This window comes from Sinocyclocheilus grahami, unplaced genomic scaffold (genome assembly GCF_001515645.1).
Source record: "Sinocyclocheilus grahami isolate Dianchi unplaced genomic scaffold, SAMN03320097.WGS_v1.1 scaffold57.1, whole genome shotgun sequence".
Classification (NCBI taxonomy): domain Eukaryota; kingdom Metazoa; phylum Chordata; class Actinopteri; order Cypriniformes; family Cyprinidae; genus Sinocyclocheilus; species Sinocyclocheilus grahami.
This window is the reverse complement of record NW_015505236.1, coordinates 2841446-2858122: the sequence shown is the minus strand read 5'-3', so window position 1 is coordinate 2858122 and position 16677 is coordinate 2841446. Positions and strand designations below refer to the sequence as shown.

Sequence of the window (16677 nt, the reverse complement as noted above, 5' to 3'; positions counted from 1 at the left end):
AAGGCACAATATGTAAGATTTTTTTATTAAAATATCCAAAAACCATCAGAACAGTGTTATATATTTTGCTGACTTGTGTACTTACATTATCCCAAATGTTTTGGAGAATGTTTAAATCCAGAGAAATAAGCAATTTTAACTAGTGACATGGACCGTGTCCATAGTGTCATTGTGTCGCCTGCCAATGACATCATAACCCCTCGATTTCCGGTTTTGTTTTGTAGAAAACATGGAAACACCAAAGACTATGTTGTGCATTTTATTAGACCAGTGATGACCGCACAGAGTAGCATAATAACAGAACTTTCAAATGTATCTAGTATGATAAAACAGCACTTTTTTCCCCCCACATATGCACGACTGGAAGGAGCGGAAGCGGTCGACTGTGGCATAATAAAAGCTCCGCTGCTTTCGAGCTGTGTGTCACGCTCATTCAGCGGCCTCATTTCGCTTCGACGGCTTTCAGCCTCACCCTGCTACAATGACAAGAAGCAACGGTTAAATATGAGTTAAGTTGAATCAAATCGACTGTGAAAGTCGTTTCAACTGATTAAACATATTAAACTGACTTAATAAATCATTTGTTGCCATGATTTTTGGATTATATTATAACATGTAACATGTCTCTGCCGTACCCAAATTAAGAATGAACAACAATATCTACAGACAGCAGAGAAAGAGCGATAGCGTCTACCTCAGCAGCAACAAATCTCGCATTCTCACATCTGTAGCGCTTATTTTGATCTTTAACGTTAGGTCTTTCCTATTCTTGAAACAAAATTAATTCTTAAGGTTGATTCAATATTACTCTTAATGAAAAACACACGCACAACATCAACAATGCTACAATGACAAAGTCGCTTATATTAAACATAAAACTTTTATGAACAGATAAGAACAAATAAGATCAGTGGTGTAGCGTCTGGTTATGCAGGGTATGCAGGTGCATATGGTCCCGGGCAGTTTGGGGGTGTCACAAATTCAGCCTCTGTGACTTCCTCCGATCACCACCAGAGGGAACCATCACCGGAGTACTGAGCGATCCTTTCGGACTCCAATTCCCACAGTGCCCCATGCCTGAGACTAATCACCTGCACAAGTGTTTCCTATTGTCCGGTCTATTTAAACTGTGCCTTCCCTGCTCTCTTTGCGAAGTCTTGTTTTGCCTTGCAGACATTTCTGAGCATTTTCCTTGTGTTGATTATCTGTTGATTACCTGGACTGTTTACCCATTTACGATTGCTTGGTGCCTACCTATTCTGACCCTGCTTGCCTTGTTGATTCATGCTATTGTTTGTCTGCCGCCTGCCTCGACCCTGATCACGAACACTGTTTACGATTCTGCCCAGCCTTCGTTGTGTCTAACACCAGTTACCGATCTATGCCTGTATGACCTGCCTTGTGAACTAATAAAGCTGCACATGGATCCTAACTGAAAATAGTTCAGCTTTGGTTTTTAATGGCAAAGTGGTCATATTTCTTTTTGTTTCTTTATTAAAGGGGTCATATGATGCAATTTCAAGTTTTCCTTTCTCTTTGGAGTGTTACAAGCTGATTGTTCATAGATAAGATCCCTGAAGTTGCAAAGACTAAAGTCTCAAAACCAAAGAGATATTCTTTATCAAAGTTAAGACTCTGCCACTCACAATGCAGTGGGTCAGCTGGCCAATCAGAGCAGACTGCGCTTGTCGGAAGGAGGGACTTTGTAGAAAACGAAGCGTTTGAGAGAGGCGGGGCATAGAGGACCTACAATAATGTTTTTTGAACATTAAAGCGTGTCAACATATTTTGTTACACCAAATACACAAAATAATGATCTTTACAAAAGCATCATATGACCCCTTTAAGTTAATTTAGAAATATGTTTGGAACATTTTATAGGAACGACCGAGCGGCAGCGGCAGACATTGAGTTGAGCATTATGTTTGATCAGTTTAGCCTTCTCAAACCAACACGACTTGCCTAAAATAAACAGACATAAAACACTTCATGCATTTCACAGTATTAATTTAAACATTTAACCTAGATAAATGAGCGCTGTTAGGTGCATATACAATCGTTTGTGCGGAGAGTGGAAGCTAAAGCGCACTCTGCAGGACATGGAGGCGCCAGCGTGATCACTTGCATTTTCAACAGCGGAAACTTAAAAATACGCCATCATTTTTGCTCATAAAGGTAATAGTATACATCATTCGGAACTGCAAAGGGTCTACTTGTATTTGTTTGCACTCACAATATCAACAAAACCTTGTGCTTTTGTAAAATAAGGAAAACAAACAGGATGCGCTTTCTGTCATCTTGGTCTTGCGCAGGAGCGCTTCACCGACATGATAAATATATCTATAGAATGCTTTAAATTACTATTTTAAAACAAAATAAATCAAATCGAAAACAAAATCTCTTTCATTATGTAATCCCTAAAGATGCATTTCTCTCTAAAGGCACGTCCAATGAGGATGGATAGTCAACATTGACTCAGAAAACATTAGTTTATTAACAAATAATTCAAATACCCCCTCACTATTTTCGACTTTTTTTGTTTGTTTTTTATTTTATTTTATTATAATTTGTTTGTTTGTTTGTTTTTTGGGCTGATGTGCCAAAATTGTGTTTGCATTCAGTAGCCTATATGGCAGCATTTTTGTGCCATGTTTAAAATACATTTTACATTGTACACATGTTTTGTATATGGGCCCGGGGCTGACTTGCTACGCCACTGAATAAGACTGATGTACCCGCGTTGAAACACAAATAAATTACAAGTTTTTGGATTTTCCCCTTACTTTAAATGCATGCTTATGGCTCATTATTATTAATCGAAAAAAACAACAACAAAAAAAAACATGAAACTTTGAACTTTTATTAACAAAATAAATAAGGATATGTTTTACTCGCGTTTAACACAACTAAATAGCCTATGGATTTCCCCTCAGGCTACCTTAAAACGTTCTTAGTTTGTGGTTTATTATCTTATTAATTAAAACACATCAGCCATAAAATAGTGCAATGGCAAATTCGCATATATTAAACATCTACCTTGCATTGACAAAATGAATAAGATGGATATAGCCGTTGTAACCCAAATAAATAAGGTATTTCCCCTTATTTAAAACGAATGCTTAGTATGTGGTTCATTGTTATTTTTTTAATGAAAACCCAGCAACAAAGACACTTATAGGCTATTAAACGAATAGATGAAAGTTTTATTAACAAAAGTTGCGCTTTGGATCCGCCATCATATAGTGTCAGTCTTCTCGCATCACTCTTGTCACGTGACCCCCTTTCTATGTTTCTGCAGGAGTTGCAAAATCTTACCAATAAAGAGCAAATAAAAGGCTGGTCCTCCTGTTATACAAAAATTACGGGTTTTTGCTGATGCTTTTTCAAAAGGTTTTTGCTGATGCTGACAAGTTTCACTGGAAAAAAGTTAATGTTAGATTAAAGTCATACAGAGTCAGGGTCATAAAGGGCTGTAACTTTGTCTCCTTCATCCAGTCCCTGCTTATTTTAAGAGAGAAGCTCATCAAAGACATTTGTTGTCTGGAGACGAACTCACCATGGATGGATACTGAGACAGTTATGGAACTAGAAGAATAGAGTCGTTCTCATTGTATGGCCTGCTATCTTCAACTTTGTAAAAGTTTTGACCAAATAAAGCAATAATGGGCAGATTATGTGTTATAGCAATGTTATTTTTAACCCATGGACCCTGCATTGTACAAGGTATGTTTTAATATAATATTGAAAATCAGTTATTTTAATATTTGCATTCTTAATTTAATATTTTGCTGTACAGTATTGGCACTTGAAAATATGATTGTATTTAGAATCAGGTTTTTTGTAAAGTATGGTTTTGATGAATATTAAACAAACAATACACTCTCAGAAATAAAGATACAAAAGCTGTCACTGGATTTCTGTGCCTTTGTACATAAAGGGTCCTTAAATTGTACATATTAGTATCCTTTTGAAACCTACCTTTTGAAAAGGGACTGCCTTAATGACAGCTTTTGTAATTTTTTTTCTGAGAGTGTATGAAATAGAAGGATGTTACAATACTACAACAGGCCTCTCAACTGCTTCCAGTTTATCCCACTGTGAACATTTTGAATGTAATTAATTCAATGAAATTAATGAAACGGATGTAAATACTAAATATTTTTTGTCAAATTGAAACAATTTCTTTCAGGCAAACTACTTTGCAAACAAAAAGTAGCTACATTTCAACTACATTTAAGTTACTCAAAAGAGTAACTGTATATGTATATATAATATGTATATAATATATGTATATGTATATATAATTTTTAAATAAAAAATACAACTATCCAATCATGTAATTTAGAAATCAAAGTTATTTGCTGACACAAAAACAATGAAGCAATGGAAAATTTTGCAATTTAAGTTTGTTAATCTGCAAAAGTGAGTTTAATATTGCAAATTTTATGAGGTATCACATGAGGTAGAGTTCAGGTATTCTACACAGTAGCTCCTAAACCCATAAACAGAGTTACTCATTGCTAAGTTATTCCTTGCAAAACCGACATTTTTTTCTCCTAAATGACCTAATAAACCTAAGTACTCAGAGTCATTAAGATTTACTTTTACATCAACCTTCAGGTTCTGAACATTTTCTAGATTGAACAAACCTTTGCTAATTTCTAATGAACTGGTGATGCCCACTTCTCAAACCACCAACAACACATTATTTTGTCAACGTGCACGCATAACATATCTGTCACATTTCCAATTGCAGCATGTGCTACTAGTTTATGTGATGTTTTGTCAAATTAGATTACCCGAGGTTGTTCAGACAAAACCCATTATTTTCTGAGCAGGTCAGTGCACCAGTGGTCAGTTCCAGTGTAGTAATGGTCAATGCATTAATCAAGACTGGAGGTGTGATGGAACAAAGGACTGCACAGATGACTCTGATGAGCAGAACTGTCGTAAGTATCTCTAGGTGAACAATGGCTTATTGGATTGACCCTTGACAAGGGTCATACATTTTCTCATTCTCTGTATTGTAATTTCAGCTTTACCCACCTGTAGCTCTCAGCAGTTCAAGTGCTTGACAGGAGGGGAGTGTATTCCTTTAGCGTTTGTATGTGATGGAGAACCAGACTGCACCGATGGCTCTGATGAGCAAAGAGCCTGTGGTATGATTATGTGCCTTAAATTACAGAAAGAATACAGTTATTCAGTAATAAACATATGAGTATTATCAGAGGTGGTCTATGACCCTATTGTTTGTTTTCTAAGGTGGGCAGACATGTAGCCCAGACCAGTTCACCTGTCGAGAAGGGCAGTGCATTCCCAAACAATACAGATGTGACCATGTATCAGACTGTGTGGATAACTCTGATGAGAACAACTGCAGTAAGAATGTTTCTTTCTTCTATACAATGAAAAGAAATGTGGCACTTACAAGTAACAACATAGACTCCTATTTATTTATTAATTATAATTAATTATTTGTTTCTTTTATTTAATTTTGTATATAATTAACTTTACTATTTTAACCTTAATTGAATAAAAATCAAAATATCTGCTACTGTTTCATAACAAATGTGCATGTTTAAAAGTATACTGTGCAAAGTACAGCCTAGGCCTATAAAACATTGAAATAAATATAGTGACAGTACTACCAGTACAGGTTCCTATATTGGTCAATATATAGTAATAAAAAAATTGTCAGACATTCAGAAAATTCTAAATATCATTTGAATAAATAATTATATTATTTCTTAACAGATATAACACATCTAACACATATTATTTGTAGTTGTTAATGATATTCTTTGTACCAGAATTTAAACTTCAAAAACTAAAATTAACTGCAAACAGGCCTGTATTGAATGTCACAAAGGTCCTTAGCAATGTTATCTTTACGAGACAAAAAGCATATGACTTTTAAATTGTCCAATACACATAAAAATCTCAAGATAAATCAGTTACCAAGGAATTGTCAGATTTTGTCTCCATCATCAGGTTTTAAAATTCCAATAAAATGCAACAAATTTCCTCTTGCTGAATCCAGATTACCCAGCCTGCACAGAGAAGACATGTGCTAACGGCGCTTGCTACAACAACACTCAGCACTGCGACGGGATATTAGACTGTCGAGATGGATCAGATGAATCCAATTGCAGTGAGTGAAAGTGTAGTGATCAATCAGATGTCAGTGAAGCATGTTCAGATGAATGTTCAACATTTGACCATGTACATCATGGTCATTGTCTTTCATTCCTCAAACAGCAAGGCATTGCCAGTCTCATCAGTTTGAATGTGCCAGTGGATACTGCATCCCAATGCCCTTTGTCTGTGATCACTGGGATGACTGTGGAGACAACAGTGATGAGCAAAACTGTGGTGGGTTCCACAATACATCTCGAGCATTCTACCAAAGCCACATGGGTTACAAAGATAATCTTTTAGAAAGTAAATGTGGGTGTTCAAAATATACATCAGGTCACTGATAAAAGTACCATGTACTTCTGAGTACCATGTAAATACTATAGTGCATAGCTTACTTGTAGTTGTTTCTGATATTATAAAGCACTGCTATGTTGTCTTCTTCCAGAGTATCGAACCTGTAGTGGGTCAGAAATCACCTGCAGTAATGGACGCTGTATGCCTCAGCAGTGGGTGTGTGATGGCATCAATGACTGTGGGGACTTTAGTGATGAAAATGGATGTGGTGAGATTCAGCTCTCTCCTATCAATATGCAACAGATTCAATTAGGAAAGCATATGGTAAATTAGTTAACCCTATATGCTCATTCTTTCAGACCCAGGCATACGAGAATGTTACCCTGGCGAATGGCCCTGTCCAGGCTCTTCAATGTGTGTTCCCATAAACAAAGTGTGTGATGAACATCCTGACTGCCCTGGTGGAACAGATGAGAGCAATAGTACAGCACATCTGACCTGTGGTAAATTAAATTAAATGTTAACAATTTTGTGTTGATCAGCATGTTACTCACAGTACTCATAAATTTTAATGTAATGATGATATGTTGTCAAACATTGACAATTTAACATTAGCAAGTTCAAGTTCAAGTTCAAGTTGAGCTTCATTTTCATTCTGCTACATGTGGGGACATACAGTGGAACAATGTAGTGCCCCACAGGACCACGGTGCTACATAAATACAGGCATACAACAATGAAGTAAAACAGTAAAACCTATACACAACTAGCCTACTGACTGATTTTGACTATAAATATACTATATATAAAAATGTTTACCTATACATAAATTAAAAAAATACAAACTATACGATTGCTTCACATAAACACTGTACCTATACACAACTAACCTACTGACAGATTTTGACTATGAATATACTATATATATATATAAACATTTACCTATACATAAATTAAAAAAATACAGACTATACGGATGCTTCACATAATACTGTACATGTGCAAAGAGAAATATCGTAAGTCAAGCAGCTGGCTGGGGAACAGTGCAAGATGATTTGTAGTGCATGAGCATGTAAACACACATATTACGGAGTCTTTTGTGGGATTATGTACACAAAGCAGTGTGTGTGTGAAAAGTGTCTAGTGCACATACAGGAGAGTGTGTTTCTACAGGTGGTTTGTACAGGCCCTGTAGCACACTTCGAATTGTTTCAGAAATGTTTCAGACAGTTTTTTGTGATGTGGTACGGTTGGGAGGGTGGAGGAGGTGAGATGGTCCATGTTTCAGGAGGTAGGGGGTTTGTATGGGGTTTCAGAGGAGGGCGGGGTGATTTGAGTTCAGGGCTCTCACAGCCTGGGGGAAAAAGCTGTTGAGCAGTCTGGCGGAGTGGGCTCTGATGCTCCGGTACCGTCTTCCTGATGGTAGGAGCTGGAAGAGACTGTGGGAGGGGTGGGTGGGGTCCTTCACGATACTTTTGGCTTTGCTGGAGCATCGTGTAAGGAAAATGTCCAGGATGGAGGGGAGAGGGGCAGCTGTGCAGCTGTGTTCACTGTCCGCTGGAGGATCTTGCGGTCTGCTGCATTATAGATGCCAGTTAATCTATAATGAATATGCATAATCTCAACGAAACCCTGAGTATTACAGGACAATTTAAAGTAGTGTATTTTAAGTGAACTCAAGTCCCAAAGATACTTAAAGTAACTACCTACAAAAACTGTCTCTCTTGTAGATTTGCATCAGTGTTCTGCTCTGAGCTGTGAGTACCGCTGTCATCCCAGCCCGCAGGGTGGAGCGTGCTACTGCCCCGATGGCTTCACTGTGGCCAATGACAGTCGCACTTGTGTGGGTAAGTGCCACGAGACCCCTTTATTATCTGATTACAAATCAGATTTCTATCTACATCTGGATAATGTCACATCATGCTAGAAAGAATAATCACTGTGAGTTTGTGAGTTCCTTAAAGGTAATGCATTTTTTTTTATTATTTTATAATGTTTCCTGAGGTATATTTATAGTCTTATATTCAAATATAATTCTTAAGATTTGTTCATCAAAAATGGTCATAATTTAGATATAAATGTAATTTTTCCACCCTTAATTTATCCCTCTGATTTGAACTCAATGTAAATGCCCACTTTTCTCTTGTTTTTACTGTAACAGCCGCTAAGATGAACTAATCATGAAAAGTGTTGTTTATAGCATTGTTTCTTTTTTCTGCTGTGGCATAGTTTTGATAAGTAAAAATCCCACCGCGCACGCGTGAAATGTAGCAACAACAACAAAAAAAGATTGCATTGTTATGAAAAGGTGAAACCTTTTAAAAATCTAGTTGCAAGTTCTCAATAAAGTATGACCTTATGCCTCATACATGTGATTACACATCATTATTATAGTTTTCAAGTAATTTTTAAGATGTTTAAGTTTTCATTTTCATTGGTTATGCAGCACTGACTGATTAAATGTTTATCATATTTTAAGACAGAACTGATTTACTGCTTATTTGATTAGAAAAATGTTATATATAAAAAAGATTATGCCAAACTAAGACAAGAATTTTCAAGAATTCCAGCCATTTAATTAGTTTTTTCTCTTTGGTACAATCTAGACATTTGCATAAGTGTATTTTTGGTTAGATCAGGACAACTGAAATGAGTCGTGTTATTGACCCATGTATGTGGTTTCCCCTCAGACTACGATGATTGTAAAATTTGGGGTATTTGTGATCATTTCTGTGAGGATCGCCCAGGCACACATCACTGCAGCTGTGCAGATGGATACTTCCTAGAGCAGGGTCATGTCTGCAAGGCCAATATTTCAGGTGAGTGGAAACTAAAACTGGAACAAATTGTTTTTTTTTATGTGCTATATGTGTCAAACATACATTAGTGGTATTTGTAAGTCCATATGAATTTATTTAAATCTATGTTAGTGCCTCAAACTGTTTGAGTTCAAGATTTTAGTACAGGATCACAGCAGCCCTTCTAACAGTACTATGGATCTCATTAAAATCATCAGTTAAAGATAATCTGCCTACATTAAAAGCACTACTGGGGACAATTTAGTACAGTAGTTATTGGCTAATAATTAGGGTGGCCATATGTGCCATTTATACGGACACGTCCTGGCCATGATTTTTATATTGCTTAAAACATCCAAAGTAGTTTGACCAATAACATACAGGTATTTGCACATAATTGACCAATCGCGGAGCGTCTCACGTGAGAAGGTGAGAAGGATCAAAGCTGTGCAAATATGCACATGAGTTTGTTTGTTCGACTTGAAGCACCGATCACTGTATGACACCAAAGTGCAGCGAGAAAGATTTGAAAGCATAAGGAGCCGTCTACTCTGCTCTCTATAGCCATACAGAGAATAATGTCATACAACGATCGATCTGCACAGTGGCATTCTGCACATTTTTTTCCCCCATAAAAATGGCCCGTATGGTCACCCTACTAATAAGTAATAAAGACAAAGTACAGAAAAGTACAGTTTAATATAATAATATTGTGTTTTGCTATACAAAATGCACAATTATGTTGTTTGTTGCAATCTGTAATTTGCATTTACTTTTTAGTTTAGTTCGATTTTTTCACTGCTGCCGACCATACAGATGGCTTCACCAGATGAGAACCACTATAGTACTATAATGCAGATAAAATAGAATTGTTTTTGTTGTGCACAGCATTTCAGCTAATATTACCGATAGCACATTGTAATGTCCATTGTCCTCTTTGTCCTTACAGGGGGTTTACCACAGCTGATCTTCACAGATGGCCGTGATATCAAGATGGCAGATATTCATGGGCGGTTTGTAAGGCTTCTGGTCCAATCAGATGGTAAAGGCTATGCTGTGGGTGTCGGTTACAACTGGCACACTCAAAGGATTTTCTGGACAGACACCAATTCTCAGAAGGTGTTTAATGGTTTATAGTGTGAAATTGCATTGTACATATGAAAACAGTTATATTAAAAAAAACTAAAAAAACATATATATGTATTTTTCAGGTTTACTCCATAAATTTTGATGGTAGTGAAAAGATGGAGGTGCTGTCTGAAGCAGTGCACAATGCCCAGAATCTGGCTGTGGACTGGATCAACTTTAAGTTGTACCTCATTGAGGAACGTGTGGAGAGAATTGAAGCATGTGATTACGATGGCGGAAACCGTGTCACGCTGATCGCAGAAAACTTGGTGACCCCTCACGGGCTTGCTCTGGACCCAACAGTGGGGTGAGTACAGTATGTTTGTGGATGTGATTCATTGTGTTGTAAAGGAATATTGAACTCATACTTGTGGTCTAACCTATCTCTTACAGATACATGTTCTTCACAGACTCTGGCTATAACACAGATGATGTTAAACTGGAACGGGCATTCATGGATGGCAGTAACCGGTTTGAGCTGGTTAAGACCAGACTGGGTTCCCCTACTGGAATCACCTTGGATTTGGTCACTAAGAGGGTTTACTGGACGGATAGCCATTTTAACCTGGTTGAGACCGTTACATATAGTGGCTTGGACAGGTATTGTACTCCACAAATCACCAATTTAAACCTTTCCAGAACATGTAAGTCAGTGGTTCTCAACCAGGGGCCTGGAGCCCACTAGAAGGCCTATAAATCGTTTGATGAAACATTTTGGACATTTCATATGTTCTCATTTAGAATCAATCCCAATTTTAAAAGTCTAGACATTTAAAAGTCATGTAAATTAATGAAATTTTATAACTCTATCTTCATGGACATATTGATGTTATATTTTATATAACATATTTATAGTTATGTTAAGCTCTAAAATATTTTATCAGGTAGAAAGAAAATATATTTTTTAAATCCTTATCCTTAATGCTTATCCAGTAAATCACGAAAAACTGGAACAGTCATGGGGCCTTTGAATATTGTAATGGACTGGACAGTTGGGGGCCTTAGAGTCAAAAAGGTTGAGAATCACTGATATCGTTTTTTTTTTTTTAATTTACGTTTATATATCTGTAATCAAATATGCCACTAGGAAAACAGTGTTGAATGGCGGTCATCAGGTCCCCCACCCATTCGGGATTTCGGTGTTCGAGAACCATGCCTTTTTCACAGACTGGGTCAAGATGGGTGTGATTCGGACCAACCGCTTCAATGGCAGTGACCCAACTTTTCTGTACCGCTCTACTAACAGACCTGGACAAATTGTGGTTTCCCATCCAGCTCTTCAGCCCTTTGGTGAGACAAAGTTTATTGTTATAATGCAAAGTGTAAAATACTCACAAAATATGAACAAGGAGGACACATTGCAACATTAAGTATATAATATCTGGCCTTTTTCTGACTGCAGTGATAAACCCATGTGGCAGACACAATGGTGGGTGTCAGCAAATCTGCCTTCTGAGTCACCGTACTGACAACGACGGGCTGGGTTACCGCTGCAAATGTCGCCTAGGATTCGACCTTCAGGATGATCGCCACACTTGCTTTAGTGAGTGAAAGATTCTGCCTGCCAAATCATGAAATGCACTGTTGTTGAATTAGATGGTCATATACTGGGATAGAAGAGTGTATTTTTTTTAACACTGAACATTTTTGTTTTCAGTTTCAGCTGTACCAGATCCTCTGAAACAAACATGTTTTCTCTTTCAGAGATTAGAGATTATTTACTGGTGGCAAGTGCACAAGCAGTCAGGGGGATTCCTCTTAACGTTTCGTCCCAGGAGGATGTCACCCTGCCACTCGCTGGCATGGCCCAATCCTTCTCTGGTTCTGGAGTGGAGTACGATGCGTCAGTGGAGACTGTGTTTTACAATGACCGAATGCGACAACTAATTTACAAATCACCCATTAATGGAACCAGTAAGTGGAAAACACAACATTTTCTTTTTTGTTTGTTTGTTTTTTTAACAGATAAACACTAAACTGGCCAAGTACCACCTTTGACTGATTCCAAACAGCAATGTTAAAATTAATCAGAGATTACAAATACTGTAAAACCTGGAAAAATAAATAAAAAATAAAATTACAAGTATTTATAAAATAAATAAAAAATAATATATTCTGTTGTTTTCATTAACATTTTAATAAAATCTAAAAATATACAGTATCTCACAGAAGTGAGTACACCCCTCACATTTTTGTAAATATTTTATTATATCTTTTCATGTGACAACACTGAAGAAATGACACTTTGCTACAATGTAAAAGTAGTGAGTGTACAGCTTGTATAACAGTGTAAATTTGCTGTCCCCTCAAAATAACTCAACACACAGCCATTAATGTCTAAACGGCTGGCCACAAAAGTGAGTACACCCCTAAGTGAAAATGTCCAAATTGGGCCCAAAGTGTCAATATTTTGTGTGCCCACCATTATTTTCCAGCACTGCCTTAACCCTCTTGGGCATGGAGTTCACCAGAGCTTCACAGGTTACCGCTGGAGTCCTCTTCCACTCCTCCATAACGACATCACGGAGCTGGTGGAGGTTAGAGACCTTGCACTCCTCCACCTTCCGTTTGAGGATGACCATGTTTGGCCAATCCATCATCTTTACCCTCATCTTCTTTAGCAAGGCAGTGGTCATCTTGGAGGTGTGTTTGGGGTCGTTATCATGTTGGAATACTGCCCTGCGGCCCAGTCTCCAAAGGGAGGGGAACATGCTCTGCTTCAGTATGTCACAGTACATGTTGGCATTCATGGTTCCCTCAATGAACTGTAGCTCCACAGTGCCGGCAGCACTCATGCAACCCCAGACCATGACACTCCCACCACGACAGCCATGCAGACCAATTTGATGCAGTGTGCGGCATATGCAGGGGCTGATTTAGTGAATTGGGGGCCCCAGGCAAAATATAGGAATGGGGCCCTATACATTTGCACACATTGTCCTAGATCAACCTTGAGGTTCCATTTTGTTGTTTTCAGCGCAAGCCTGTGTGCTGTCTAATTCTAAACTTTAAAATACATTTATTTTTAGTTGTTTTAACTACAAATTTAAATAAAACTGAAAAAAATAATGAAAAGGCAATTATACATTTACACTCCTAAAATGTATATATCAAGAGCATGCTCACAGATGAGAACAAAACAGCATTGGATGAAGTGGATTAAAGCCCTGCACGGGTCTCAAATTTAGCCCGTCTTTTTTCCCCTTTTCCCAAAAAAAGCTTATACTACTGTTTCAGCTATTAAAATAGTTCAGTTTTGTATGTAATGGAAAAGTGATTAAATTTTGTTTCTTTTTTTTATAAAGTACATTTAGAAAAATATTTGGAGTATTTTTTGTTCGTTAAATGTAAGTTTAGTTTTTTTTAAGTAAAGGCCATCGGCAGACAGTGATTTGATCATAGCCTATAGCCTATGTTTGATCAATTTAGCCTTCTCAAATCATCAGGACTTGCCTAAAATAAAATCTATATATAAAACAGTTCAAGTATATCACAATGTTAGTTTAAATGTTTAACCTATATAAATGTGCGCTGTTAGACTCATATCCAATCGTTTGCGGAGAGTGGAGGCTGAAGCGCTGCAGGACACAGAGGCGCCAGTGCGATCACTTGCATTTTTTTCTAACAGTGGAAACAACTTAAAATACGCAGTCATTTTTGCTCATAAAGGTAAGAGTAATACATCATTCTAAACTGTAAAGGGTCTAGTTTTATTTGTGTGCACTCACAATATCAACAAAACGTTGTGCTTTTATAAAATAAAAAAACAAACGCTTTCTGCCGTCTCGGTCTTGAACAGGAGCACTTCACAATGATGAACCTAAACTCAGACATGATCAAAATATATAGAAAGCTTTAAATTACTACTTTAAAACGAAATAATTACAATATCAACAAATATTTGCTTTTATAAAATAAAGAAAACAAATGCTTTCTGCCATCTCGGGCTTGAACAGGAGCGCATCACAATGATTAACCTAAACTCAGACATGATCAAAATATATAGAAAGCTTTAAATTACTATTTTAAAACGAAATAATTCAAATCGAAAATAGACTCCTATTATAATAAACTCTTTCATTGTGAAATCCGTGCATTTCTCTCTAAAGGCACATCCAATTAGGAGATGGCGAGTCATGTTTTCATCACTATAATTGATGGAAGGCCCGATTATATTTTGCGTTTTATTTTATAATTCTGAACAGTTAAAACAATAAAACACTAATTATAATGGCATATATGAAAACTTTGTCCTATAATTGTATAGCTGCTTTTTCTGATTTTTATGTTGCTCTGTTCTGAATACCTTAAAATGTAAAGGATTTGCTGCAACGGAATTTTGTATGGTATGTTAATTATTTATATTTTTTTATCCATGCTGCAAATGCTTTAAAAAACAGCTTTAAAATTACTCTATTGCATTCCAGATGCTTTTAAAGTACTTTTCACTATAAATTTTACGGGTAGCTGGAATGTAAACATTGTCATGAATTCGTGGTCGTCCGATTTGTAAAAGCGCCAACAAATTCAGTGTTGTAGGCTAACCCGATCTCATGAAAGTGCGTATAGCACGATCTTCTTCTTCTATTTGGCGTAATATTTCTATGCAGATATTGACTTTGGCATGCAAAAGACTGATAAATTCATAATTAACGGCATGGGTTCAGTCTAAATGTTTGCGGGGCAAATCTGAGGTCAGTCTGAGTGCTCATGGTACTCACAGTGCTACAGCTGTACACCTGCAGCCGCCACAGACTCGGACGGACGTAAACAGCAAACGTTCGCGTGTCCGTGCTTAATGCGCATATCCTACATGCAAAGCATTTTAGGGGGCCCTTGGCTTTTGGGGGCCCAAGGCGGTCGCCAACCTTTGCCTAATGGGTAAGTCCGCCCCTGGGCGTATGGTCTGAGCACTGACAGGCTGACCCCCCACCCCTTCAACCTCTGCAGCAATGCTGGCAGCACTCATACGTCTATTTCCCAAACACAACCTCTGGATATGACGCTGAGCACATGCAGTCAACTTCTTTGGTTTGATTGAAACAAGCAAAATAATCTGCCAATGGGGTAAGCAAAATAATCATGTTTTCTGTTTGAAATAAGATTATTTAGTTTACCCCATTGGCAGATTATTTAGCTTGTTTCAAGCAAAAACTCACTTAATTTTGACATGTTTTTTCTGAAAACAAGACAATAATTTTTACTTGTCTAGAAAATCCTTCTTGATTTAAGAATTTTTTAATATTTTGGCTGGAAACAAGACAAAAAATCTAAGTAAGAAAAGCATTTTTGCAGTGTTTGTGTAACACAAATTAGTTTCACTTATTACTTTTCAATGTCAGAGAAGTAGAGTTTATTTTCTTACAAAATACTGTCCTGTAAAATAAAGAGTTTTTTCACTAAACGTGCTTCTGTTCTTATATCTCAGATAATGAGATCCTGACAGGTTACAGAGTGGGCTCTGTGGAGTCAATGGCATATGATTGGACCTCTCACATCCTTTTCTGGACATCCAGCACTTATCGCACCGTTTCTGCTTTTAAAGTAACAGATGGATCAAGACGGGACATTGTTCAGAACTTAAAATACCCCCGGGGTATTGCTGTGCACCCCAGTGCAGGGTATGAGACATCATGGGCAAGAGTACATCATTCAGAATAAAGATTTGTGCTAAATAAAACATCCATAGCATGTCCTGTAAATACAGAGGAACATAATGAAATATAAGACCCAATTAACCATCAGCTGTTCTTTAGATTTGAGCATTTGTGTGTGATTTTATGAGATAGATTTTTATGGAACTTACTGGACAGCTCTATTTTGTTCCCCTAGATACCTCTTCTGGTCTGATTGGTACCGTCCAGCTGTGATCACCAGAGCATACACAGATGGAAGCAATGCTGTTCCACTAATCAACTCAACACTCGGCTGGCCTAACGGACTTGCCTTGGACTACCTGTAAGGAGATCATTTTACAATCAATAGTTTCCTGTACCTATACACTTTGATTTCTCAAAGAGTTCTGTTTATAAATGAGATGAGTTTATTCACATTTCATTGTGCTTTGATCGCAACACAAGGATCAGTTTGAACTTAAAAAAAAAGCTTATTTTTGTGCTCAATAGGATGGATAGGCTGTACTGGGTTGATGCGCAGCTAGACCAGATTGAGCATGTGAGCATTGATGGGCTAGATAGACAGGCCTTCTCCAGTATTGGACAAATCACTCATCCTTTCTCGCTTACAGTACACACAGGTTGGCACTTCTGTATTTCTTCATTCTTCACATGACCATTATGATGCTGATGTTACGATTATGT

The 16677-nt window shown here is 37.3% G+C and overlaps 1 protein-coding gene across 1 annotated transcript in view; it reads left to right on the top strand.

The window, feature by feature from the left end:
* Positions 1-3686: 3686 nt before the first annotated feature.
* Positions 3687-16677, top strand: part of lrp2b (low density lipoprotein receptor-related protein 2b) — a 46942-nt gene continuing 33951 nt past the window's right edge. Inside the window, exons 1-19 of the mRNA XM_016270701.1 lie at positions 3687-3723; positions 4839-4949; positions 5037-5159; positions 5263-5379; positions 6041-6151; positions 6259-6372; positions 6584-6700; positions 6792-6935; positions 8162-8278; positions 9122-9250; positions 10179-10348; positions 10441-10664; positions 10751-10957; positions 11445-11647; positions 11760-11900; positions 12062-12271; positions 15786-15978; positions 16190-16315; positions 16483-16613. Coding sequence (XP_016126187.1) covers positions 3687-3723; positions 4839-4949; positions 5037-5159; positions 5263-5379; positions 6041-6151; positions 6259-6372; positions 6584-6700; positions 6792-6935; positions 8162-8278; positions 9122-9250; positions 10179-10348; positions 10441-10664; positions 10751-10957; positions 11445-11647; positions 11760-11900; positions 12062-12271; positions 15786-15978; positions 16190-16315; positions 16483-16613 — 2725 coding nt within the window. The remainder of the gene's footprint in view (positions 3724-4838; positions 4950-5036; positions 5160-5262; positions 5380-6040; positions 6152-6258; positions 6373-6583; positions 6701-6791; positions 6936-8161; positions 8279-9121; positions 9251-10178; positions 10349-10440; positions 10665-10750; positions 10958-11444; positions 11648-11759; positions 11901-12061; positions 12272-15785; positions 15979-16189; positions 16316-16482; positions 16614-16677) is intronic.